This window comes from Oncorhynchus mykiss, chromosome 5 (assembly GCF_013265735.2).
Source record: "Oncorhynchus mykiss isolate Arlee chromosome 5, USDA_OmykA_1.1, whole genome shotgun sequence".
In the NCBI taxonomy this organism is placed as follows: Eukaryota; Metazoa; Chordata; class Actinopteri; order Salmoniformes; family Salmonidae; genus Oncorhynchus; species Oncorhynchus mykiss.
This window is the reverse complement of record NC_048569.1, coordinates 41,960,799-41,986,239: the sequence shown is the minus strand read 5'-3', so window position 1 is coordinate 41,986,239 and position 25,441 is coordinate 41,960,799. Positions and strand designations below refer to the sequence as shown.

At 45.8% G+C, this 25,441-nt stretch overlaps 1 protein-coding gene across 14 annotated transcripts; it reads left to right on the top strand.

Moving 5' to 3' along the window:
• Positions 1-556: 556 nt before the first annotated feature.
• On the top strand, positions 557-25,112 carry sec31a (SEC31 homolog A, COPII coat complex component). Of its 14 annotated transcripts, none has more exons than XM_036977563.1 (31): positions 778-919; positions 1,208-1,287; positions 2,384-2,507; positions 3,189-3,387; positions 3,670-3,765; positions 3,956-4,096; positions 5,409-5,551; positions 5,918-6,017; positions 6,154-6,315; positions 6,547-6,699; positions 6,930-7,160; positions 7,262-7,336; positions 7,459-7,500; positions 8,161-8,649; positions 8,749-8,881; positions 9,038-9,366; positions 9,844-9,922; positions 10,034-10,212; positions 10,490-10,616; positions 11,029-11,174; positions 11,256-11,429; positions 11,546-11,758; positions 13,744-13,845; positions 15,666-15,771; positions 16,508-16,807; positions 17,516-17,557; positions 18,522-18,580; positions 22,834-23,067; positions 23,267-23,386; positions 23,564-23,635; positions 23,736-25,112. In XM_036977563.1, exons 1-31 carry the CDS (start codon positions 912-914, stop codon positions 23,913-23,915), a joined length of 4,638 nt encoding a protein of 1,545 aa, XP_036833458.1. In that variant the 5' UTR covers positions 778-911; the 3' UTR covers positions 23,916-25,112. The 14 variants fall into 14 exon arrangements, with proteins under 14 accessions (XP_036833453.1, XP_036833458.1, XP_036833456.1 ...); XM_036977561.1 differs by having other exon boundaries at positions 8,960-9,366; XM_036977558.1 differs by lacking the exon at positions 778-919 and adding an exon at positions 557-754 and having other exon boundaries at positions 8,749-9,366.
• The last annotated feature ends 329 nt before the right edge of the window (positions 25,113-25,441 follow it).

The following is a 25,441-nucleotide window of genomic DNA, read 5'->3' as shown; positions in this document are numbered from 1 at the left end:
TCAGGACCTAAGCTTGCATGCCCAATACTGTGCAATGAGAGGAAATTAAGATTCCCTTACAATGATACTGAGGGATTTACTCACTTTATTCAGCAGTTGGACATTTTGCCTGATGCAACAAGATGGAATGGGTTTAAGTGTCAATGTATATCCTATAATGATGACACTTGCGGCAGAGGGTGCACTCCCTAATGAAATATGCAACCTATTTGTGTTCGCTACAAATTACATGTACAGTAGGGCTGCAATGAATTGAGTACATGTATGTACATACGGCCTACGTTCAGCACAGTGTTCAAAGCCGACGTTCACCGGAAGTGCCTGGAGGAGGAGGAGATTATTGTGCCACGTTGATGGAGCCGAAGACCAGTGCGGACGTGGAATTTCATTGAATGTGCATTCTGCAGCGGAGAGCTGTCGGCTTGTTAAGTCTTGCACAATAAGAAAAAGGAACTTGCACGAGTGATCAACGTTTTTTGACGCATATCAACTGTGTGTATGTGTTTATAGGAGCGAAAAGACCTGAGAAGGTAAGTACTTTTTTGGATTAGCTAGATGTGTGACCCTGTTGGACAGTATTTCGCTTAGGTCTTCTAGCCATGTTGCTAGTTTCTAGCTCACAGATTGCGCTATAACTACTGGTTAGCTAGCTACTGAGTTCATTGTGTTAGGACAGAAACAATTTATTTGCAGCTGTCGGTTTTCTTTTCTTACGAATCAAGTGCTACAATCAGAACCATAGTCTCACTGAAAGGTACCTACGCATTTTTAGCATTAGCTGCGTGGCTTCTTATTTTAGCTAGCGTCCCAGCGTAAAATCGAGGTTACTTTGCTGCACAAACAACTTGTCTGTGTCATCTAATTTGAATGGAAAGTTCCTTTTGTGTGACTTGGCTATCTATTCAGTTAAAATGGAACGGTAACTACACGAAATCCATCCAAAATGTCTGTTTCATTTGAATGCACCTTTGCCCTACCTACCCTATTTACAGCCATATAAGTCTATACCCAGTTCGGATACACCATATCCAGTCCCCTTATTCTGTATTTGTGCACGTTGATTGTCAGGCGCTAGCCTATACATCAGCTTTTTTTATTGTGACTAGGGTAACTATTTTCAGGACCATTTCATTATCTATTGTGATCCGTTATTTCTGTGCGCTAGAAGCTTGATTAATTCTTGTTTGGGTTGTTTTCTCCCCATCAGAATGAAGCTCAAAGAGATCAACCGCACGGCCATCCAGAGCTGGAGCCCAGCACAGCACCATCCTGTGTACCTGGCAGCAGGTATCTTTTGTACACTTTACTGAGAATCTCGGACATATTTGACGACCGGAAGTAGGTATTTTCTGCATATGCGTTCTTTTGAAGGCCAACTCGGGCGTTCGTGTGCGTGGCCAAAGAGCTCTATTTTCATGTCATCTGACCATAGCACTGCCTTGAGTTTGCTCAACGGCATTGGCACTTGGATTGAAATCGGTGCTATAGTCATAAAAAATAAAGGTATTTGGCCATGCACACCAGGGTGTTTGACTTTTGAAAGAGCAATGCAGAAAATACCTAATCTCAACTGTAAAATATGGGGAAGGATCTTTGATGTTATGGGGCTATTTTGCTTCCACTGGTCCTGGTGCCCCTGTTAAGGTCAACAGTATCATGAATGATACCAGAACATTTTAGCCAAACACCTTGCGTGCCTCTGCCAGAAGGCTGGAACTTGGCCTCACGTGAATCTTCCAGCAAGACAATACCCTAAGCACACAACAAAAATCATCATTTTTCAATGGCCATCTCAGTCTCCAGGCTTAAACTCGACTGAAAACCTTATTCCGTATTGTGGAATGGTCTAAGATCCCTCCCACTGTGTTCTCCAATCTCATTAAACATTTTATAAAAAGGCTCAGTGTCGTTATCCTCGTAAGGGGAGGGTGCTGGAATATTGAAAACGGGATCCAATCATTTTTAACCCTCCCCCCCGTTATTATTTGTTACACAATCTATTTCTCTGAGCAATTTTTTGGTATTAAATATAATTTCCCAGAATGTCTTTCCATACAATATAGCTCAGTATTTGTGTTATTTATTTTATACATTATTTTTTGCTTATCATCAAGGGATCCCATAATTCAAGACCCCCAACTGTACATGTTGCACTGACAGGGGTGATGCATCAATTTTCCAGATTAAATTTCAGAAAGAGTTGAGCTGCAGGAGCAGCTATTCTCCTCTCTATGTTGGAGTCATAGTCTCGTCATGAGCCACAAGTTTTTGAATATCCTTGAAAACTGACTCGTTTAATATTTGTTGTCTGAACAGCTGTCCTGTTAGTGCGTCTACCTGGTCAGGTATTGCTGACTGCTCACCCGTCTGTCTCTGTGTCCAGGTACGTCAGCCCAGCAGCTGGATGCCTCCTTCAGTACCTCCGCCTCTCTGGAGATCTTTGAGCTGGACCTGGCCGAGCCTTCTCTGGACATGAAGCTCCGTGGAGCATACTCCTCCTCTCACAGGTAGTGAAACCTTAGCACTAGCTGTAACCCAAACCCAGTTTTTTTATTTTTTATTTAACTAGGCAAGTCAGTTAAGGACAAATTCTTATTTACAATGACGGCCTAACCCGGACGACGCTGGGCCAATTGTGCGCCACCCCATGGGACTCCCAATCACGGCTGGTTGTGATACAGCCTGGAATCGAACCATGGTCTGTAGTGACACCTCTAGTACTGAGATTTTTATTTGACCTTTTATTTAACTAGGCAAGTCAGTTAAGAACAAATTCTTATTTTCACATTTTTATTTATTTTTTAATCTTGTCAGCTCTGGGATTTGTTCTTGCAACCTTTCGGTTACTAGTCCAACGCTCTAACCACTAGGCTACCTGCCGCCCCAAAAGATGCAGTGCCTTAGACCGCAGCGCCACTCGGGAGCCCCCTTTCTTTCAACAGGATTCTTAGTAAATTATATTTCTTCAGGTATCTCAGGTAGTATAGTAAACCCGGGTAGGGAATCGTAGTTGTGAAAACTGTAGTGGTTAAAGCTCAGGTTACTGGAAAAACAACAAGTATAGTCAATCAACAAAGATTGGTGAATGGTTCTGACAAGGGTACAACAAGCATCAGAGCAAGTCAACTCTTGGGTAGGTTTAGAAAACATACGTCAAAGCTCAGACTGCTCTTATCACACTCAATCAGATACCATAAGCTGGCGTGGGGTCCCCACGGCATGGATGCACAGGGTCTCCCGTCTGGAGTGCTCATCGCAGGGGGAGAGAACGGCGACGTCATCCTTTACGACCCGGCCAAGATCATTGCTGGACACGGTGACGTTGTCATCGCTCAGAGTAACAAACACAGCGGGCCAGTTAGAGCCCTTGATGTCAACTCCTTCCAGGTAGGTACACCGAACTAACTGTAACTATGCTCTCACTAACCGCTTTGGCATGATACTTTTCTGTGCATAATATGCACGTTGAGATATTGCTCAACTCACTTGAGAACGTCTTGCTTTTGTTTTATTGGAATACTAACGTTTTGGTCTACTGACCTTTGTTGACTGTTCCGCCAACTCTGTCAAGTGTATCTCGTTGTTCGTTACTGTACTTTACATTGTCCCCCCCCCCCCCCCATGTTAGCTAGTGATGATAAATCATTACTTCCGTCTCCCCTTCCCCAGGACAACCTGGTGGCTTCCGGAGGTAACGAATCAGAGATCTACATCTGGGACCTAAACAACTTTGGCTCCCCGATGACACCAGGCCCTAAAACTCAGGTAAGACTCAATGGCACCAGAACGTGTCTCTGCGTGGTTAATTAAGGAAACCATAAGTAGTCACAATTTACCTTTTTTTTGGAGTGCTTTCCTTAAAAATGTTCATGTTATCTTGTCTACGAGGATCCGGCACCCAGGTAATTTGATAGTAGAGGAACATTTGAGTGAGCAGGCTTTTTGTTTATTTCAGCCTCTAGAGGACATCAGCTGTGTGGCGTGGAACAGGCAGGTCCAACACATCCTGGCCTCAGCCAGCCCCAGCGGCCGCGCCTCCATCTGGGACCTCCGCAAGAACGACCTAATCATCAAAGTCAGCGACCACAGCAACAGGGTACGTACCGGAAAGCACGTCTGCTGTTTAGGGCTCAGTCTGCCACTTTCATCTCCAGTTTAAAAGTCCTCTCCCTGGCCTGCAGCTTTCTGTAAACTTTTGGGGGTGGGAAGTATTCCTAGCGCCTTCAGTTAAAAGCTTGCCACTTATTTTGGGACAGACACAGGATTGGCAACCGAATCGGTCTGAGGCTTCTGACATTAGTACAAACCAGGGGTTGGAACCAAGATTATTTTCCAGAAGTGTTATTTTTTTTTCTTCTCTCGTTTCGTTCCACTGTTTCCGACCGGCAAAATAAAGTTATGATAAACTGGTTCCGATTTACATTGTTCCTTTTTTTTTAAACCTCTGAAATATATACATTTATTTTTCCATATACCTCAACATTTAAATTACTTCACCAATCAGTGTGGATAGAGAAGCTTGCTGTGGAGCGGGTTAGCCATTTTTAATCTCTATAGGAAAGTCGTTAAGAACAAATAGTATTTTGCCATAACCGCATGGTTTAATAATAATGAAAGACAGACACACACACACTGTGCTGCCAGCCACCGTGTAGGGCGTGAGATGCAAAATACATTTTTGAGGAGAAAGGATGGGGGAAGCTTGCCTTGAAGCGCAGGGCATCTTATTGAATCAGGCCCACAGAGCTACACCTACGGAGGAGCGGCTTCTATGGAGGAACTTTGAATATCTTTCAACATCGGTGTTGGTTTAACGTTGGACCAGAGCAAACGTTAGTTAACTAGCTTGTGTGTGCAGAGCAGCACTGGAATTAAAAACACGCCTTGCCTTTTTTGTAGTTAATAAATGCCGTGTGAAACGGGATAACTATAGTATCCTTAACTAGCGTTGAAAAAGTAAATCCATTCTTCTCTAATTAAACACCTCTCCCTAATTTCTGAATTACGCTTGCAATGTCGTCAGTAGGCTACAGTAACTTATGCTTCAGAGGGCAGGTGGCCTACACGCGCAGACACTGGCAAAGATTTTCAGCTGGTGGGCACTGGAATACATTTGAGTGACAGAGTGAGGGCTTTGCATAGGCACTTTGTTGTGATTTTTGTGAAACTGAAAAAAAATGCCCTGAACGTTGCTTTTAAATTAACGGTTCTGTTCCGGAACAGTATAGATCACTTTCGGTTCGGGTTCTGTTCCTCAAATCATAAAATTGTTTTTGGTTCTGTTCCCTGTACTGATTCCAACCATTGGTACAAGCATAGTATTAACACCACGTGACAGATGGCAGGCAGAAAGAGAACCACACATTCATTATAATAAGTAAATTAATAGATAACTTGTGTGTGTTCAGATGCACTGCTCTGGGCTAGAATGGAACCCCGAGGTAGCTACTCAGCTGGTGCTGGCCTCGGAGGATGACAGGATGCCAGTGATCCAGATCTGGGACCTGCGTTTTGCCACCTCCCCTCTCAAAGTCCTGGAGAACCACACACGGTAAATTATGACTTCAAATGAATCTGGTATCCAGTCGTGGAGAAAGTCATGTCAAAACCACTGACTGTCACGGTCCAACCTTTTGTATTGGATGGAATCATGTTCAGCCGTTGAGGCTGAACTCTGTGAGAGAACCACGTAGGAATGTGACTGCGGTATGAATCTGTTCTTGGTTACTAGAGGTCTCTGGGAGATGGGGATGACTGCTATTTAAGGAGTGATCAGAACACGCTCCTCTGGTGTGACTGTTAACAAAAGGGCACACCCAAGACATGTCAGAACTAATTGCAAGTGTTCATTAGATCGGATGTGATCGGATTACATTATGCTAATTAAATCTGCGGGGGGGGTATGTGTGTTCGTCAGGGGTGTCCTGGCCATCGCCTGGAGCCTGGCGGACCCTGAGCTGCTACTGAGCTGCGGGAAAGACAACCGAATCCTCTGCTGGAACCCCAACACCGCCGAGGTGAGTGTGTGTGTGTGTGTGTGGTCTCGCTATTCTTAGCATGGTCCCTAACTACAAACTACAGTACACTGCTAATAATTATCATTACGGAGACATGTAACCAGAAAGGCATTCCTGTCTGCTGTTTCATCTCCAGGTGCTGTATGAGCTGCCTACCAGTACCCAGTGGTGCTTTGACATCCAGTGGTGTCCCAGGAACCCGGCGGTGCTGTCGGCCGCAGCCTTCGACGGACACATCAGCATCTACTCCATCATGGGGGGCAGCAGCCAGGCTTTCAGCCAGACACAGGCAGACACGGTGGGTAAACAGTTTCACATATGAACACTGTTGAGGTTGGAAACTGGCCTCCATGTTGGTCATTTCGGGTTACATACGCGGTTCCAACGAATTCTGAGATTTGGAGTGGAAACTCGCTTCAATTTTAGCCCATCATTGGAGACACTTTGTGTGAATGAATACATAATCTATTTAAAAAAAGAGGAGAAAAAAAATATATATTTTACTTTCTGTGGCATGTCTATGTTCTAGATCAGCACGTCATTTGGCAATATGGATCCATTTGGGATGGGTCAGACCCTTCCCCCCCTGCAGCTTTCCCAGGCCCCGCCCGCCTCCACCACCATCACCCCCCTCAAAAAGCCCCCCAAGTGGATCCGCAGGCCCGTGGGGGCCTCCTTCGCTGTGAGTCACTACCTTCTCTGCCTTAATTTCTCTGCTATCTTTGTCAAGCCGTATGCATGGATGTATGATGATACCGCCCAGTGACACACTACAGCTCACCTCCTGGCAACTCTTTGCTGCTGGTTCCTGTCTCTCTCACTAAAGACATTCTATCGATATGTTGAAATGGTGCTAATAAGTTCACTTCCTGCCCCCCCCCCCCCCCCCCCCCCCCCTCCGCCAAAATCCAGTTTGGTGGTAAGCTGGTGTCGTTGGAGAACATCAAGCCCAACCCCCAACAGCCTCAGCAGCCCACGGCCCATGTGGTTCACATTAGTCAGGTGATTACGGAGACGACCTTCCTGGAGCGCTCTGCCCAGCTGCAGGCCACACTGGCTGCTGGCAGCTTCGTTGACTTCTGCCAGGAGAAGATGGACTCGGCCCAGAACGAGTTTGAGAAGACCGTCTGGTCCTTCCTGAAGGTAAGGATGGGGACTTGTGGTGTTAAAACAAAGTTTTACAGTATTGCGTGTCTTTTTTTTTTTGCGTGTCTTTTACTACCAAAGTGAAATGGTGTTTTCAGGTGAACTTTGAGAATGATGCTCGTGGAAAATACCTGGAGCTTTTGGGATATAAGAAGGAGGAGCTAGCAGCAAAGGTGAGGTTTTGAAATGAACCGTCACTGAATGTCCTCAGGCCATGTCAGTCTGTTGTCTGTCTGGTCCTAATGCGGTCTGTCAGCCTGGTTTAATTCCGCTGGGGTTGTTCCTTTGTTCACAGATTGCAGCAGCATTAGAGGGAGAACCTATTCAGCCTGAGGAGGTAAGGACTTTGTGTGTGTGTGTGGAAGAAACATGTATAATTCCTTAGTTGTGACAATTCGATGAACAACGTGGAATACGGTTCAGTATGCGGTAAAGTTGATGGTAATGCAGAGCAAACATATCTGCTCATTCACTCTCTGTAGCTTTGGTCTCATTGCTCAAACAGGGAAGTGGTAGGGGCATTGGGAAAGTGTCCAACTTCACTAACTCTAGGTTTCACAATACAGTTTCTGTGAAGTAAGAAAAGGATGCGTTTCTTATTCATGTGCTGAACATCGTTGAATTGCTTTTCCTGACTTTTGTCATAGATCATCATTGAATATGATTTGGATAACTTCACCTCACATATTTCTATTCTACCTTTTTATATATAATATATTTTTTTAATCTGCAAGACAATGCTATTTTCTCATCTGATTCTTAATGCTATTGTACTGCTCAAATTAAAGGATATTTTGTAACATTGCTTAACCCGGGCTCAACGGTACTAATATCTCAATGGACACAATCAATGATGTTTTATGAATATTATTGGGTTTCCAACATGTCAGTGATTCTGTTAATAATTTATCTACAACTCTCAATTGAATGGCTCTGCTGAACTCTGTGAATCTGGCTCTCCTCTCCTACTCCTTTCCTGCTGTATGAATGTATGCAGCCCTCCACTGCTCCTGCCCCCACCTCTGTGCCTGAACCTGAGGCTGATCCTGGACCAGAACCAGAGGTAGTGCCTTTTCCTGCTCCCCAGCTCAACACGGAGCCTGAGGTCCTTCCTCCCATGCCTGAGGCTGCTACTGTTGAGCCCACCCCCGAACCGCCGCTTGAGCCCGCCCTCCAGCCCGAACCTGGACCCCAGCCAGAGCTTGCTCCCCCGCCCAGCGGTGACCTTTCAGCTTCTGATCCTATGCCTGTCCTCCAATCGGAGCCTGTTCTTACTCTTGACCTCAGCGCAGAACCCCAGCTTCTTGCCCCTGTTGCTCCCGTTGCTCTCCTGTCAGAGTCTGACCCTACTCTGGCCCCCCCAGCTCTGCCCCCCCCAGCTGACCTGCAGCAAGCACCCATGTTTGATCCCACTGCCCCCTTTTCCCTCCAGCCTCCAACAGAGTTCAACCAAGTGAACTCACTGCCTGTATCTGAATTTAACCAGGTAGCTTTGCAGCATGTCTTAGAATTTGACCCGGTGCCCTTGCAGCCTGTATTTCAGTTCAACCAAGTCGACTTACAGCCTGTTTCTGCGTTCAACCAGGTGGACTTACAGGCTGTACCCGTCTTCGACCCGACATCAACAATGCCCAGTCTGCAGTCGGCAGTCCAGCTGGACCTGGCTCCTCCTGTATCCACCTTGCAGCCTCTAGCAGACCCTGGACTCCCGCCTGAAGATCCATTTGACCTCATCGCTGCTGCAAACCTCCAGCCAGCAGCAGAAGTGGAACTCACACCTGCTCCAGAAGCGGAAGATCCATTTGACCTCATCGCTGCTACAAACCTCCAGCCAGCAGCGGAAGTGGAACTCTCACCTGCTCCAGAAGCGGAAGATCCATTTGACCTCATCGCTGCTGCAAACCTCCAGCCAGCAGCGGAAGTGGAACTCTCACCTGCTCCAGAAGCGGAAGATCCATTTGACCTCATCGCTGCTACAAACCTCCAGCCAGCAGCAGAAGTGGAACTCACACCTGCTCTGGAACCAGAAGCGGAAGATCCATTTGACCTCATCGCTGCTGCAAACCTCCAGCCAGCAGCAGAAGTGGAAGTGACAGGACGTCTGGAACCATTGGCAGCAGAAGTAGACCTAACAGAAGGCCTTGGAGCTGAGCCCATCGCCCAGGAAGAGATGCCAGTAAATGAAGAGATTCCTCTGGAGGAGGTACCTTCTTCTCATCCCGTCAGTCCATCCCAGAGAGAGAGTGGCGCATCGTACTATTATTGCTTTGTCGTTATCGTTGTTCATCGCTAAAACTGTAAACCTATTATATTGGTGCTGCTATGTCATTATGTTGCTCCGGTTATGTTGTGACATTGCTTTCACATAGTGTCTCATCTCTAACTATAAGTAACTCGCCCAATTTCTTTTACCCCCCCCCCCCTATTTTCCTTCAACTTTAACTTTCTCTCTGGGGTAGACTCACACCTGTTCATTTAGTTTCCCTTTGCTGTTTTATGGTTATATGTAAAGCTCTGAGTAGATGGTATGGCGGTACGGAATAACACTTGTTATGCTTCCGAGGAAATCTCCCGTTGACATCAACAGATTTACGCAGTAGTTGGAGTTGTACTGACACTCCAGGGACGGTACTGCTCTCGGTCAAATAACATTTGATCAACTCCCCCTCTGGTCTGTCAGGAGGCGGCTCCACCAGCAGAGGCCAGCCTGCCAGGGGAGGCTCCAGTCCCAGAGGGCATTAAACTCCGCGTCAGTCAAGGTAACGATCCGTTAATATCAATCTGAATCTCTTATTTTTAGGTTGACTGCATGCTGCTGTTTTTTTGTCAAAGTTTTAAAAAGCAAACCGTTGTTGGTTTTGTCCCGTCAGGTGTGGATGGCCTGATCACCCAGGCCCTGCTGACGGGTGACTTCCAGGGCGCAGTGGAACTCTGTCTCCATGACAACCGCATGGCTGACAGCATCATCCTGGCCATCGCCGGAGGGGCGGAGCTTCTGGAGAAAACACAGAGGAAGTACTTCACCAAGACTCACAGCAAGATCACCAAGGTAACCCAGCACTGGTCACTGCAAGATCACCAAGGTGACGAGCACCGTGACCATGATGTCAGTCAGTGTCATGGTCATGTGATCAGGTAGTTGATCTGTGGTATTTGCTACTGTTCTGCTACTGATTTACTTTCAGTGTCTCCTGCAGCTGATTGGTGGGGTTGAGGAACTGGCAGAGGGACGTGAACAATATTGATTATGGCCATTATTTGGTCTCGCAGCTGATCAGAGGGAGGTCTACGCTATTGACGATTTAGATTTATTTTTTTATTAACAGCTGATCAGTGCGGTGGTGATGAGGGACTGGCGTGACGTGCTGCAGACCTGTGAGCTGCAGAACTGGAAGGAAGCTCTGGCTGCAGTCATGACCTATGCTCAGCCCGAGGAGTTCTCCTCTCTGTGTGGTAGGAACGGACACTTTCTCTCTCCCTCTTTCACACACTCTCCCTTAAAGCCAATTTATGCTTGCTCCTGCATCGCCGTGCGCCTCCCAGATTTTGTACATTTGTAACAATGCGGAGGGCTCCGTATAGCTTTGCGCTGTACATGATTGGTTGGGGGCGGCAGGTCCTGTATAAACACAAGCTCACTTCCTTCACAATTTTGCTCCTCAGCGACGCGCAAGAAGTATGAATGCCCTGACTTCTGCAGAGGCCGTATCACTATAAATGCTGCATGATCAATGCAGACGACGGATTGACCATGCGGGGCCTTTCACGCTCTCCCTCACTGGCCTTCCCTTTCAAAGTTTCTTTCCATTGCTGCCGTGTGAACCAGTTGTGAATTTTGAACCCAACTGTGCTGCTGTCTCTGTAGACCTGCTGGGCTGCAGACTGGAGGCTGTGGAGGACTGCACGCTGCAGGCTCAGGCTTGTCTGTGTTACATCTGCGCTGGCAACGTGGAGAAACTGGTGACCTGCTGGACCAGAGCACAGGACAGACACTGCCCTCTCTCTCTGCAGGTACGCGGGTGTGTGTGTGGAGTGTACGTCTGGTTTGTGTGTGTGTGGGTCTAACTCTATGTAATGTTTGTATTGCGGCAGGATCTGGTCGAGAAGGTGGTGGTGCTCCGCAAGGCGGTAGAGCAGAACCAGGAGTCTGATCCCTGTGCTGTGGGGCTTCTACTGGGGGAGAAGATGAGTCAGTATGCCAGCCTGCTGGCCTCCCAGGGCAGCCTCACCAACGCCATTGCATACCTGCCCCAGAACACAGAGCAGGTGAATGATATACACAATACATTTGTCCCACAATCTGCCTCGGGTTACTCGTTCAGAGCCGGAACGTAATGTCCATTCTACTGCTTCTAATTCGGCGGTATTTTCTCCACCTCCAGGTTGCGGTGCAGCAGCTGCGTGACCGTCTCAGCAGAGCTCTGGGTCAACAGGCTCCAGCTGCAGCCCCAGTAGCCCAACTCCCATCCCCTCAGCCCACAGCTGCCCAGCCCAGGCAGCTCTTCACCCCTGCCCAGCCTTCTATGGTGACCCAGCAGCCCGCTCTGGCCCCTGTGCCTGCCGCTGCCACCGCACCGCAACAGTATTACCAGCCGGTAAGTGACAGTCACTCACACAGCCTCCTCATTAGCCCCTAAGTGGTTGATGATCCTCTCTTGATTCTGATGCTGTCTGGGTGCCCTTTTGGTCTTGTTCCCACATGTTGTGTGGCCGATGGCCGCTGACTCTGGTGTTGAGTAGAGGTCGACCGATTATGATTTTAACGCCGATACCGATTATTGAAGGGCCAAAAAAAGGCCGATACCGATTAATCGGCCAATTTTTTTGTTTGTTTATATTTATTTGTAATAATGACAATTACAATAATACTAAATGAACACTTATTTTAACTTAATATAATAAATCCATAAATCAATTTAACCTCAAATAATGAAACATGTTCAATTTGGCTTAAATAATGCACAAACAAAGTGTTGGAGAAGAAAGTAAAAGTGCTCAGAACATGAGAACATATGAAAGCTGGTGGTTCCTTTTAACATGAACCTTTGACTATTGGATGTTCTTATAGGCACTTTAGTATTGCCAGTGTAACATTATAGCTTCCGTCCCTCTCCACGCCCCTACCTGGGCTCGAACCAGGAACACATCGACAATAGCCACCCCTCGAAGCATCGTTACCCATCGCTCCACAAAAGCCGCGGCCCTTGCAGAGCAAGGGGAACAACTACTTCAAGGTCTCAAAGCGAGGGACATCACCGATTGAACCGCTATTAGCGCGCACCCCGCTAACTAGCTAGCCATTTCTCATTGGTTACACCTGCCTAATCTCGGGAGTTGATAGGCTTGAAGTCATAAACAGCTCAATGCTTGAAGCACAGCGAAGAGCTGCTGGCAAACGCAGGAAGGTGCTGTTTGAATGAATGCTTACGAGCCTGCTGCTGCCTACCACCGTTCAGTCAGACTGCTATATCAAATCATAGACTTAATTATAACATAACACACAGAAATATGAGGCTTAGGTCATTATGGTCATATCTGGAAACTATAATTTCGAAAACAAAATGTTTATTCTTTCAGTGAAATACTGAACCGTTCCGTATTTTATCTAACGGGTGGCATCCATAAGTCTAAGTATTGCTGTTACATTGTACAACCTTCAGTGTTATGTCATAATTATGTACAATTCTGGCAAATTAATTACTGTCTTTGTTAGGAAGAAATAGTCTTCACACAGTTCTGAACGAGCCAGGCAGCCCAAACTGCTGCATATACCCTGACTCTGCTTGCACTGAACGCAAGAGAAGTGACACAATTTCCCTAGTTATAAGAAAGTAATGTTAGCAGGCAATATTAACTAAATATGCAGGTTTAAAAATATATACTTGTATTGATTTTAAAGAAAGGCATTCATGTTTATGGTTAGGTACACATTGGTGCAACGACAGTGCTTTTTTTTGCGAACACGCTTGTTAAATGATCACCTGTTTGGCGAAGTAGGCTATGATTCAATGATAAATTAACAGGCACCGCATCGATTATATGCAAATGCAGGACAAGCTAGATAAACTGGTAATATCATCAACCATGTGTAGTTAACTAGTGATTATGTTAAGATTGTTTTTTGTAAGAAGTTTAATGCTAGCTAGCAACTTACCTTGGCTCCTTGCTGCACTCGTGTAACAGGTGGTCAGCCTGCCACGCACTCCTCGTGGAGTGCAATGTAAGGCAGGTGGTAACCAGAAGGTTGTAAGATCGAATCCCTGAGCAAATCTGTCGTTCTGCCCCTGAACAAGGCAGTTAACCCACCTTTCCTAGGCCTTTATTGAAAATAAGAATGTGTTCTTAACTGACTTGCCTAGTTAAATAAAGGTAAATAAACTTTTTTAAAATTTTTTTAATCAGCCACAATCGGTGTCCAAAAATGCCGATTAGCGATTCTGAAAATTAATCGGCCATTCCGATTAATCGGTCGACCTCTAGTGTTGAGCTGGGGTTGTTTTTGTCGGGGCTCCTCCATTGTGTGTTCATCATTGGTGTGTGTGTGTGTACCATGCGGACTGTGTGTATGTGTGTTCTCCAGGTGAGGTCTGCCTCTACAGTTACCTCCTGGAGTAACCAAACTCCCACAGCTCTCCCCAGTGTCCCTCCTCCTCATCTAGGCCCTGCCACCACAGAGCCCCAGGTACACACACACACACACACACACACTAGCCCTGACGATGGCTGTGACCACACACACACACACACGTGTACCACACCAGCAACTGTGCTTCAGCTTTTTGGGCTTAGGTTCAATATTCCTCAGTTTGACTAACTCTGAAATCTAATTGTAGCAGCTAAATAAACACACAGACCACTACCTAACAGATGTTGTGAACTATTTCCCCTGCTTTCTTTGTCGGTCACTACCTGCTGTAGTTAGGAAAGAGAGCTACTGGTACTAACTCTTTTCCCTGAATGTTTTTATATGTCTTTTTTCTGTTATCGCTTTGATCTTTCCTCTGACTGTCGTCCCATTTTGGTTGACAATGAATTGATTTAATTACATTGATTGAAATGGGATTTAAACCAATGAATTGATTTTCCAATGGTCTCGTTAGTAAGGTTTTTTTTGGGACATGCTGTGGTTCTACTATGGGTCAATACGTTGCTACTCTCTTCTGTTCTTCTGTTGCAAGCGCTGCTCTTGCTATTGTGGTACGACGTAGACCTGGCACGTATACCAAGCACAGGGTCACAGCCATGTACCCCTGACCTCTCACCTCAGGGCCACTGACCCCCCCCCCCCCCCCCCCCCCGCCCCCCATAACTGCATGACCCTAGTCTGTCTCTCTACCTGACCCTTTCCCCCCCACACACAGCTCCAACCCCCGTTGTCGTACGTCAGACAGCGCGACGGCTTTCTGCGCCGCTCCTTGCAACACGCGTCGCGTCATGACTCCCGTCTGTTGGAAGACAAATCTCCACCCTGTTCCCATGGTCCCCACACCAGCTGGTCACTTACTGTTCATACCCCAACCCACCCTGGATCCATGTGTGGTTTGTCATGCACGTCCGTGTGGAGCACCTGATCCAAACGTGTTTCTTAACTCTGGTCCTGGAGACCCAAAGGGCTTTGTGTTTTTGCCCTAGTACTACACAACTAATTCAAATGATCAGCCCATCGTCAAGCTTTAATGATTTTTAAATTAGGTTTGTATTGCATCCCTTTGTGTCCCCAGGACTGGATTTAAGAGGCACTGCTCTAAAACATGTCTCTTTCTCCAGTCCGTGTCCCGTTTCTCTCTTGTTTCTGATTCACTCACAGCTCTTGTTACACTATTTTGTGCATCTATCTAGTTGTCTTGAATATAACTGCCCAGTGTTTCCTGATTTTTCTATGAAATATTACTTACAATATGAGTGAAATATTTTTCCCCCGACTAATTGTAATTATGTTCAAATGCAGCTTTTCTGTGTTTGGAAGGTTTGGGCATATATCGGTCACAAAAAAATATTTGTGCTAGTAGATAATTCTGCTCTAGACCAATGATTGGCCATTTCATCCCCCTTGGGGAGATGACATGTTCTATGAGGAAATGGCAAGCATTTTTGGAACGTTCTGAGGTGGGGTTTTTAAGTGTTTTTGCCTTTTTTTCCCTCCAATTTATGCTTTGGCCACACGAGTATAAATACAAAAACAGTATTTGGATATGAGTTAAAGTTCATATTCTGTTTAAAAGTGAGATTATTACTGGGCAGTTACTTTAAGATCTGTGAAGGGGAGTGAACAAGACCTGACGAGAGGGAGATTCTCTCTGGAATGAAACCCAGCCCTAGTCGTGGTTATGATCCTGGCTGCTTCCCAAATGGAAGCTTATTCCTTATATAATGCACTTTATAGGCCATGGAATAAGGCTCTGTTAAAGAGTAGTGCAATATATAGGGATTAGGCTGCCATTTGGAAGGCAGCCATTGAGTCTGTGATGTCGTCTTTTGTGTCTGTCCTGTCGCTCATTGCAGGTTCAGCCGACACCCCCCATGTATGGGATGCCTCCCTCTGGGTCAGCTGCTCCCCCAGCCTCCTCGTCTGCTGCATACCCCCCCATGTACTCACATCAGTACCAGCGTAAGTGTCTCAAACATCACTACCACTTTCAGGTTATAGGTACTCTCTTCTTCGTGTAGGAGGGAAATGGCAGCCTGAACACCTAGAAGTGTGTCTGTCTGCCGCCACCAACCGGTTTGGAGGATACACTGCGTAGCGTCAAGAGCTAATCGTGGCTTCGCACATACAGATGGGAAAGGGGGATACCTAGTCAGTTGTACCACTGAAATGTGTCTTCCGCATTTAACCCAACCCCTCTGAATCAGGTACAGGTGCTAGCCTTGGGTATTCTACATACAGATAATCTGACTTCGATGCCCCGTTTTTCTAAATTTAAACCAAGCATTTTCTGGCGGAGAATGTTTGCCCAGTGTTCTCTCTTTCGAAAGTTATTTGCTAATTAGCTCGGCCTTGAGCCTTCTATGGCCATGTTTTCTAATTGAGAATGTTTGGCTGTTAACTCTCTCGCTCTCTGCATGATGTCCTGTTCTGAATAACAGATTTTTCATGCCTGATAGTCTATCTATAAACGTCTACATACTTTTGAATGAAGTTCTAACACAGTTGAAACATTTTTATGTAATGTTACCAGATTGTAATTATTAAGAGGAAATGCTTCCGTTTCACATTTCCTGAACTGTTAAGAATTAGAATGCATGTTACTACTCCTAAAGGACCCCAGAGAGCACTGTTCCAGTTAGTCTTTAATGCCACTACGTGACTAATGCATGCTGTTCTCTTTCCTGTGAACCCCCAGCCTACCCTCCGGCCAGCCAGTACAACCTTGGTACTGGTGGCCCAGCTATCTATTCACCTCTCCAGTACTCTGCTCCTCCTCCTCCCTCCTTCTCTTCCTCCTCACCCCAAGCCCCAGCCCCAGGCTTCATGCCCCAATACACCCAACAACCCCTCTACCCACCTCCTTCCATGGGCCAGCCTGTGTCCTCCGCTCCTCCTTTCTCTCCTCCTCCGCTGTCATCTGGAGCGTCTTTCCAACATGGCGGACCGGGTTCGCCTGCCTCATACATGCCGCCGCTCCCACCAACCGGATCCTCAGGTACACAGCCTGATCCGGGCCTTCGAAGGATCCACACTACAATACCCCTCAGAAAGAAGCAGTGTATTGGACCTGTATTCTAAAGTGGTATGCTAGTGTGGGTGTTGGAACATAGCCATAGTTCTGTTTGAATGGCCGGGCCAAATGTGGACAGGGAATGTCAAGTGTCGGGTCAGAGACCCGCATAGGAAGCTAAAGGCGGATATTAAACTGGTCTGAATGGAGTAAGTGACCGAAAGCAGCTGTTTAGACGGTGTCCAACTGTAAGGGCATAGCGGAGCCAGGAGAGTGTGTGTGCTAGCTATCTGCTTAGTGAGCACAGTGCAGCCGAGCACAGACGGCCTTCAGATTTGTCAACGGCTGCTGCTGTTCCATGCCTCTTTCTCGCACCTCTCTCTCTCTCCCTGGGTGGGGAAAGCGGAGGTAACAATTCTCAACTGAGACACTGTTACTCCTCTGAAATATGGCGGTTCCTTATTAACAGGGTCACGTCCGAATTGTGCGAGGGGTGTTAATGTTAGCATTAGCGCATTGTTAAATGAAATGGGACTTGATTAGTTGTAAACATTTACAGGTACAGTAACACTCGCTAACGACACATTTTGAGTATGCTATTAGTTCCCTAGCTATCAACTCCATTAGCATCTCTCACATCGGCTCTGATGGCTCGGTGAACTGTTCTAGAGTTGTTGTTTTTTTCGTCCACAGAGGGATATAATCCAGACACTACCTGTTTCATGGAAGGTGAAGGTGAATTGAAAGACCGCTCTGCTACCTTATGCAATTACTGCCTGTAAATGACCGGCCTGACCAGATCATACCAATCAATTTAATCAAAAGCGCTCGCCATTATCCCCGATGATCAACAATATGATGCGTTGCCGCTTCTGTTGCGCTGCCAATTCTGTTTTCTGGTGAATGTTCAATCAAGGAATCAGCAGGATTTTTTTTTTTTTAAAACCAGCTAATTTCTAACGGGCGCTATCACATAATCAACTTTTTCATAGACCTGAAGTACCAAGGACATAATCGTCATCGTTGCGGTTGATAGAAAGGTAAACATGGATATGTGTGTCAGTTGGTTGACCCAGATGTGTGGTGCTCTGGGCAGGAGCGTAAAGCGGGAATGATTGGGTTGGTAAGTTAGTCAGATTGGTCTGATTCTGAGCTTTGCTTGGCTATCTAGGGCAGGCAATATCCTGATGAAAATTGCAGGCAGGGGGGGATCATGGTGATTATATTTAGGGGTCAGCCCAGGCTACGCTGCACTCAAATACCAATACATTCAGCCTGAAAGAGCTGTTTTTGGTCATTTGCTCAAATGGCAAGAAAATTATCCAACCGTGGCAGGTAGCCTAGCGGTTAAGAGCGTTGGGCCAGGAACCGAAAGGTTGCTGGTTCGAATCACCAGGCCGACTAGGTGAAAAATATATTGATGTGCCCGAATTGCCCCTGTAAGTACCTCTGGATAAGATGGTCTGCTAAATGACAAAAAGAAAACATTCTTTGCTCATTGTCTTGCGGATGCAGTATGAAATATGTAGTGTTGTGCTGTGAGTAGCCTAGGTGCCAGTCGAACTGTGGTTGTTTCTTGCCCAACTAGCGTTAGCAAGGCTAGCTAACAATGTAGCACGTGTGAGTGCAGGGACCGTGGCACCCAGACTGTAGTGAAGAGACAGGTGTGTGTGATGGGTTTCTCTCTGCTTGTCAACAGGCCCACAGAATGGCTGGAACGACCCGCCTACCCTGAGCAGAGTGCCAAAGAAGAAGAAGGTGAGACCTATTACACTTATACATTGTCATGCTGTGGTCACTGAACCTTGCTCTATAGCTCTCCAGGACACAGGAGCCGTTGATTAAAAAAAACAATTGTCCATTTAAATAACATCAAATTGATCAGAAATAGTGTAGACATTGTTAATGTTGTAAATGACTATTGTAGCTGGAAATGTCTGACTTTAAAAAATATATATACACTGCTCAAAAAAATAAAGGGAACACTAAAATAACACATCCTAGATCTGAATGAATGAAATATTTTTATTGAATACTTTACATAGTTGAATGTGCTGACAACAAAATCACACAAAAATTATCAATGGAAATCAAATTTATCAACCCATGGAGGTCTGGATTTGGAGTCACACTCAAAATTAAAGTGGAAAACCACACTACAGGCTGATCCAACTTTGATGTAATGTCCTTAAAACAAGTCAAAATGAGGCTCAGTAGTGTGTGTGGCCTCCACGTGCCTGTATGACCTCCCCACAACGCCTGGGCATGCTCCTGATGAGGTGGCGGATGGTCTCCTGAGGGATATCCTCCCAGACCTGGACTAAAGCATCCGCCAACTCCTGGACAGTCTGTGGTGGATGGAGCGAGACATGATGTCCCAGATGTGCTCAATTGGATTCAGGTCTGGGGAACGGGCAGGCCAGTCCATAGCATCATCGTCTAGCATTGTCTTGCATTAGGAGGAACCCAGGGCCAACCGCACCAGCATATGGTCTCACAAGGGGTCTGAGGATCTCATCTCGGTACCTAATGGCAGTCAGGCTACCTCTGGCGAGCTCATGGAGGGTTGTGCGCCCCCCCAAAGAAATGCCACCTCACACCATGACTGACCCACCGCCAAACCGTTCATGCTGGAGGATGTTGCAGGCAGCAGAACGTTCTCCACGGCGTCTCCAGACTCTGTCACTTCTGTCACATGCTTAGTGTGAACCTGCTTTCATCTGTGAAGAGCACAGGGCGCCAGTGGCGAATTTGCCAATCTTGGTGTTCTCTGGCAAATGCCAAACATCCTGCATGGTGTTGGGCTGTAAGCACAACCACCACCTGTGGACGTCGGGCCCTCATACCACCCTCATGGAGTCTGTTTCTGACCGTTTGAGCAGACACATGCACATTTGTGGCCTGCTGGAGTTCATTTTACAGGGCTCTGGCAGTGCTCCTCCTCCTCCTCCTTGCACAAAGGCGGAGGTAGCGGTCCTGCTGCTGGGTTGTTGCCCTCCTACGGCCTCCTCCACGTCTCCTGATGTACTGGCCTGTCTCCTGGTAGCGCCTCCATCCTCTGGACACTATGCTGACAGACACAGCAAACCTTGCCACAGCTCGCATTGATGTTCCATCCTGGATGAGCTGCACTACCTGAGCCACTTGTGTGGGTTGTAGACTCCGTCTCATGCTACCACTAGAGTGAAAGCACCGCCAGCATTCAAAAGTGACCAAAACATCAGCCAGGAAGCATAGGAACTGAGAAGTGGTCTGTGGTTACCACCTGCAGAACCACTCCTTTATTGGGGGTGTCTTGCTAATTGCCTATAATTTCTACCTGTTGTCTATTCTATTTGCGCAACAGCATGTGAAATTTGTCAATCAGTGTTGCTTCCTAAGTGGACAGTTTGATTTCACAGAAGTGTGATTGACTTGGCGTTACATTGTGTTTAAGTGTTCCCTTTATTTTTTTGAGCAGTGTATATTATTATAATAATTGTAATGGAATATCTACATAGACGTACAGACGCCAATTATCAGCAACCATCAATCCTGTGTTCCAATGGCACGTTGTGTTAACTAATCCAAGTTTATAATTTTAAAAGGCTAATTAATTAAAACCCTTTTGCAATTATATTTGCACAGCTGAAAACTGTTCTGATTAAAGAAGCAATAAAACTGACCTTCTCTAGACTTGAGTATCTGGGGCATCAGCATTTGTGGTTTTGATTACAGGCTCAAAATGGCCAGAAACAAAGAATGTTCTTCTGAAACTCGTCAGTCTATTCTTGTTCTGAGAAATTAAGGCTATTCCATGGGAGAAATTGCCAAGAAACTGAAGATCCCGGAGTCGCCTCCTCACTGTTGACGTTGACTGGTGTTTTGCGGGTACTATTTAATGAAGCTGCCATTTGAGGACTTGTGAGGCGTCTGTTTCTCAAACTAGACACTCTAATATACTTGTCCTCTTGCTCAGTTGTGGACCGGGGTCTCCCACCTCTTTCTATTCTGGTTAGTGCCAGTTTGCGCTGTTCTGTGAAGGGAGTAGTACACACCACCACAGAAAGCACTTAGAGCTTTTTGGAGCTGCCTTACTCAAGAAAACAAAGAGACTGTTTGTATGCATCTTTATTAATTCAATGATATACATTTTTATTTACATAGTTTGCAAACTGATGTGACACGTATTAATGCCAAAATAACATGAAAAAGTAAATACTTTTTTGCCCCACTGTATATAAAACTATTTAGACAGCCACCAATTGTGCAAGTTCTCCCACTTAAAAAGATGAGGCCTGTAATTTTCATCATAGGTACACTTCCACTATGACAGACAAAATGAGAAAAAAAATCCTGAAATCAAATTGTAGGATTTTTAATGAATTTATTTGCAAATTATGGTGGAAAATAATTATTTGGTCTATACCCTTTGTTGGCAATGACCGAGGTCAAACGTTTTCTGTAAGTCTTCACAAGGTTTTCACACACTGTTGCTGGTATTTTGGCCCATTCCTCCATGCAGATCTCCTCTAGAGCAGTGATGTTTTGTGGCTGTTGCTGGGCAACACAGACTTTCAACTCCCTCCAAAGATTTTCTATGGGGTTGAGATCTGGAGACTGGCTAGGCCACTCCAGGACCTTGAAATGCTTCTTACGAAGCCACTCCTTCGTTGCCCGGGCGGTGTGTTTGGGATCATTGTCATACTGAAAGACCAGCCACGTTTCATCTTTGCCCTTGCTGAAGGAAGGACGTTTTCACTCAAAATCTCACGATACATGTCCCCATTCATTCTTTCCTTTACACGGATCAGTCGTCCTGGTCCCTTTGCAGAAAAACAGCCCCAAAGCATGATGTTTCCACCCCCATGCTTCACAGTAGGTATGGTGTTCTTTGGATGCAACTCAGCATTCTTTGTCCTCCAAACACGACGAGTTGAGGTTTTACCTAAAAGTTATATTTTGGTTTCATCTGACCATATGACATTCTCCCAATCTTCTTCTGGATCATCCAAATGCTCTCTAGCAAACTTCAGACGGGCCTGGACATGTACTGGCTTAAGCAGGGGGACACGTCTGGCACGGCAGGATTTGATTCCCTGGCAGCGTAGTGTGTTACTGATGGTAGGCTTTGTTACTTTGGTCCCAGCTCTCTGCAGGTCATTCATTAGGTCCCCCCGTGTGGTTCTGGGATTTTTGCTCACCGTTCTTGTGATCATTTTGACCCGACAGCGTGAGATCTTGCGTGGAGCCCTAGATCGAGGGAGATTATCAGTGGTCTTGTATGTCTTCCATTTCCTAATAATTGCTCCCACAGTTGATTTCTTCAAACCAAGCTGCTTACCTATTGCAGATGCAGTCTTCCCAGCCTGGTGCAGGTCTATAATTTTGTTTCTGGTGTCCTTTGACAGCTCTTTGGTCTTGGCCATAGTGGAGTTTGGAGTGTGACTGTTTGAGGTTGTGGACAGATGTCTTTTATACTGATAACAAGTTCAAACAGGTGCCATTAATACAGGTAACGAGTGGAGGACAGAGGAGCCTCTTAAAGAAGTTGTTACAGGTCTGTGAGAGCCAGAAATCTTGCTTGTTTGTAGGTGACCAAATACTTATTTTCCACCATAATTTGCAAATAAATTCATTAATTTCTCCCCTCATTTTGTCTGTCATAGTTGAAGTGTACCTATGATGAAAGTTACAGGCCTCATCTTAAGTGGGAGAACATGCACAATTGGTGGCTGTCTAAATACTTTTTTGCCCCACTGTATATATTTTTATTACAGCCTGTAATCAAACCCACAAAAAAAAAAATGTGGGGCTCAAACAGGTGGGGCTCTGCCTTATCTTGGCAAAGGAGAAATTCCTCTCTAACACAGATGTAAACAAATTGTGTGCACAAAATATGAGAGAAGCATTTTGTGCGTATGGAACATTTCTGCTATCTTTTGATTTCAGCTCATGAAACAGGACCAAAACTTTACATGTTGTTTATATTTTAGTTCAGTGTACATTACACACTCTTTCCACTGTTGCAGGTTCCAGAGAACTACACGCCTCCTTCCCCCATCATGGCCCCCATATTTTCTCCCCTCGGTGCTGGGGACCCCCAGCAGCCCCCCTACATGCCTCCAGGCCAGGCCCAGAACCAGGCCCCCTACCAGGGCATGCAGCAGCAGATGGCCCCCCCACCCATGAACCCTGGCATGCTCAAGACGCGTGGAGGAAGTGTGGAGGGAGCGCCCGGAGCTCCGACTGGAGATACCATACAGGTGCTGGTCTAGTCCTACATACATTTGGTGTATTCCTCATTGAAATTATGAGAAACATATTGCTAGTGGATTACATTACTGGTAGTGCAATATGGCCTCAAAGCTCTTAACGTGGTACAATTTGCAACTTAGAAAGCTCTACAACAATTCCTAAGAGTTAGTCTAAAACCCATGTGCTGTGGTTCTGTTAACCTTCCAGCCGCTGCAGTCCATCCCTGCTGAGAAGATAACCATGAAGCCCATCCCCGATGAGCACCTGGTCCTGAAAAACACCTTTGAGGGCCTCATCCACAAGTGCTTGGCTGCTGCCACCGATCCTGTGAGTGCGGCGTGTCTATCGAGTCAGATTATCTCTGGAGTTCATAAATCGTCACGTACAACTACTTTTCCTTAAGTTATATCATTAGTGTGAAATTGTTCACACTTCCTCTTCAAACACTCCCTCAGCTTAGGGCTGTTGATATGCGCGTCTCATCATATTTCTCTCTCCCCACAGCAAACCAAGAGGAAGCTGGATGACGCCAACAAACGCCTTGAGGCCCTCTACGACAAGCTACGAGAGCAGACCGTGAGTTGGAACAATTCAAAAATTCTGTCAATGTTGCGCTTACACCGCACATCCCTCTCGATTTCTCTTTCTCACACTTTCTCTCTCTGTTTCCTTCTAGCTCTCCCCAGCCATCATAGGGGGCCTGCACAACATGGTACAGTGCATCGAGTCTCGATCCTACGTGGAGAGCCTCAACATCCACACACACATAGTGAGCAGCAGCAACTTCAGCGAGACGTCTGCCTTCATGCCTGTGCTCAAGGTGGTGCTGACACAAGCCAACAAACTGGGGGTCTGAGCAGGAGAGATCCTCCCCCACTCCTCAGAGTCTGAGGTGAGATGGAGAAGGATTGGTCAGAGATGTCATAAGAGGCCAGGTGTTTTAATCAGTGGGAATTCCATGTGGCTCCCAGTGCAGATATTATACTTCCTGTAGAATCATGAGATTTTATGACAACTGTCCGATCAACTTCTTCATCCCATTCCGGACTCGAGACCCCTCCCCCTTCTCTTTTACAACTCAAACACAAGCCATGCCACCAGTATCACTACAGTATAGTAAATACATGCGGGACATAGGACCAAGATGTATTGATATTGCCAGTCTTATCGTTGTCACTGGGATAATATGTTAAAAAGCCAAACAACCCAGTTTTGAGGATCATATTTTGTTTTCTTGTTCATTTTTAGTGTAATCATGATTTTCAGACAGAGCAGAGTGCAATGGGGGTTACTCCCTTTTTAACCAGAGACTGTACTTTAAAACACAGGAGGAATCCATGCTAAGATAATATGCCTGGGATCATCATCAGACTGTTTTAATTGGGTATTATTGTCAGGTTTAATAACGAGGGAACTAGCTTTTTATAATGGTCCGTCATGCCATGAGTTTCACGCGACAGCGTCCATTTTCTTTCCCTCAGTTCTTGTCTTCAGTATGATTTAGGCTTTTGATTAAACAGTCTATTTGTCTCTTCATCCTGGTAAGATCAGAAATACACTTATGTTGCAAATGGGAAATTTTTTAAAATTGACAACATGCAATATTTTCAATAAATAGTATTTATTTAAAACCTGCTGCTTCATTGTTTTAATATCAGTTGCTTTCAGATGTTACTAATTTAATGTTTGTCATAAACAGCTTGGATGTCATGTTTTAATAGACTAATTGTCTTTCCGTTTACAAATACTGGCCAATTAGTTGGTACTGGACATTTAACTAATCTGATACTGGATGCAGTGTCTGAATGCAATGCGAGTGTGTTGGAAAGGAGAATGAAACGTATGCGTCTTGACTGTCTAGCTCCATCTTCAGCCTTGACCTTGGAGTTTTTAGTATCTTGAATTTGTAATGTTATGTATTTACAAAATAGAGCCCCTATTAGCTTTTATAACAATCTCTGCCTGCCCTCCCTCATATGTACTAGGCCTAATATGTATGTACATTAGATTTAACTATGTAACTTGTAAAAATAATAAATGCTTTCACAAATCATGTGCAGTCTATTTTTCCTCAGCTCTCCAATATTCTATCATGATACATTAGGCTACTGTAAGGTATTGAGCTGTAGAGATGGACTTTCACTCACATATTTGCACACAACACCTACTTTGATCGTCTTGTGGCAAATATGCTCTTCTACAAACAGTCCTGTTGCTTGAAAACCTTTCGGTAAAAAGCTCAACTGTACAAGATAAGTTATTTTCCTAGATCATCATCCTTGCACTCAGCTGGTCCTGATTCCAAGTGTTCTGACATCAGGACCACCTCAGCTGCGGCACGCTATTGGCTGCGCCACTGCAGCTCCCGTGCGCGCCACAGTA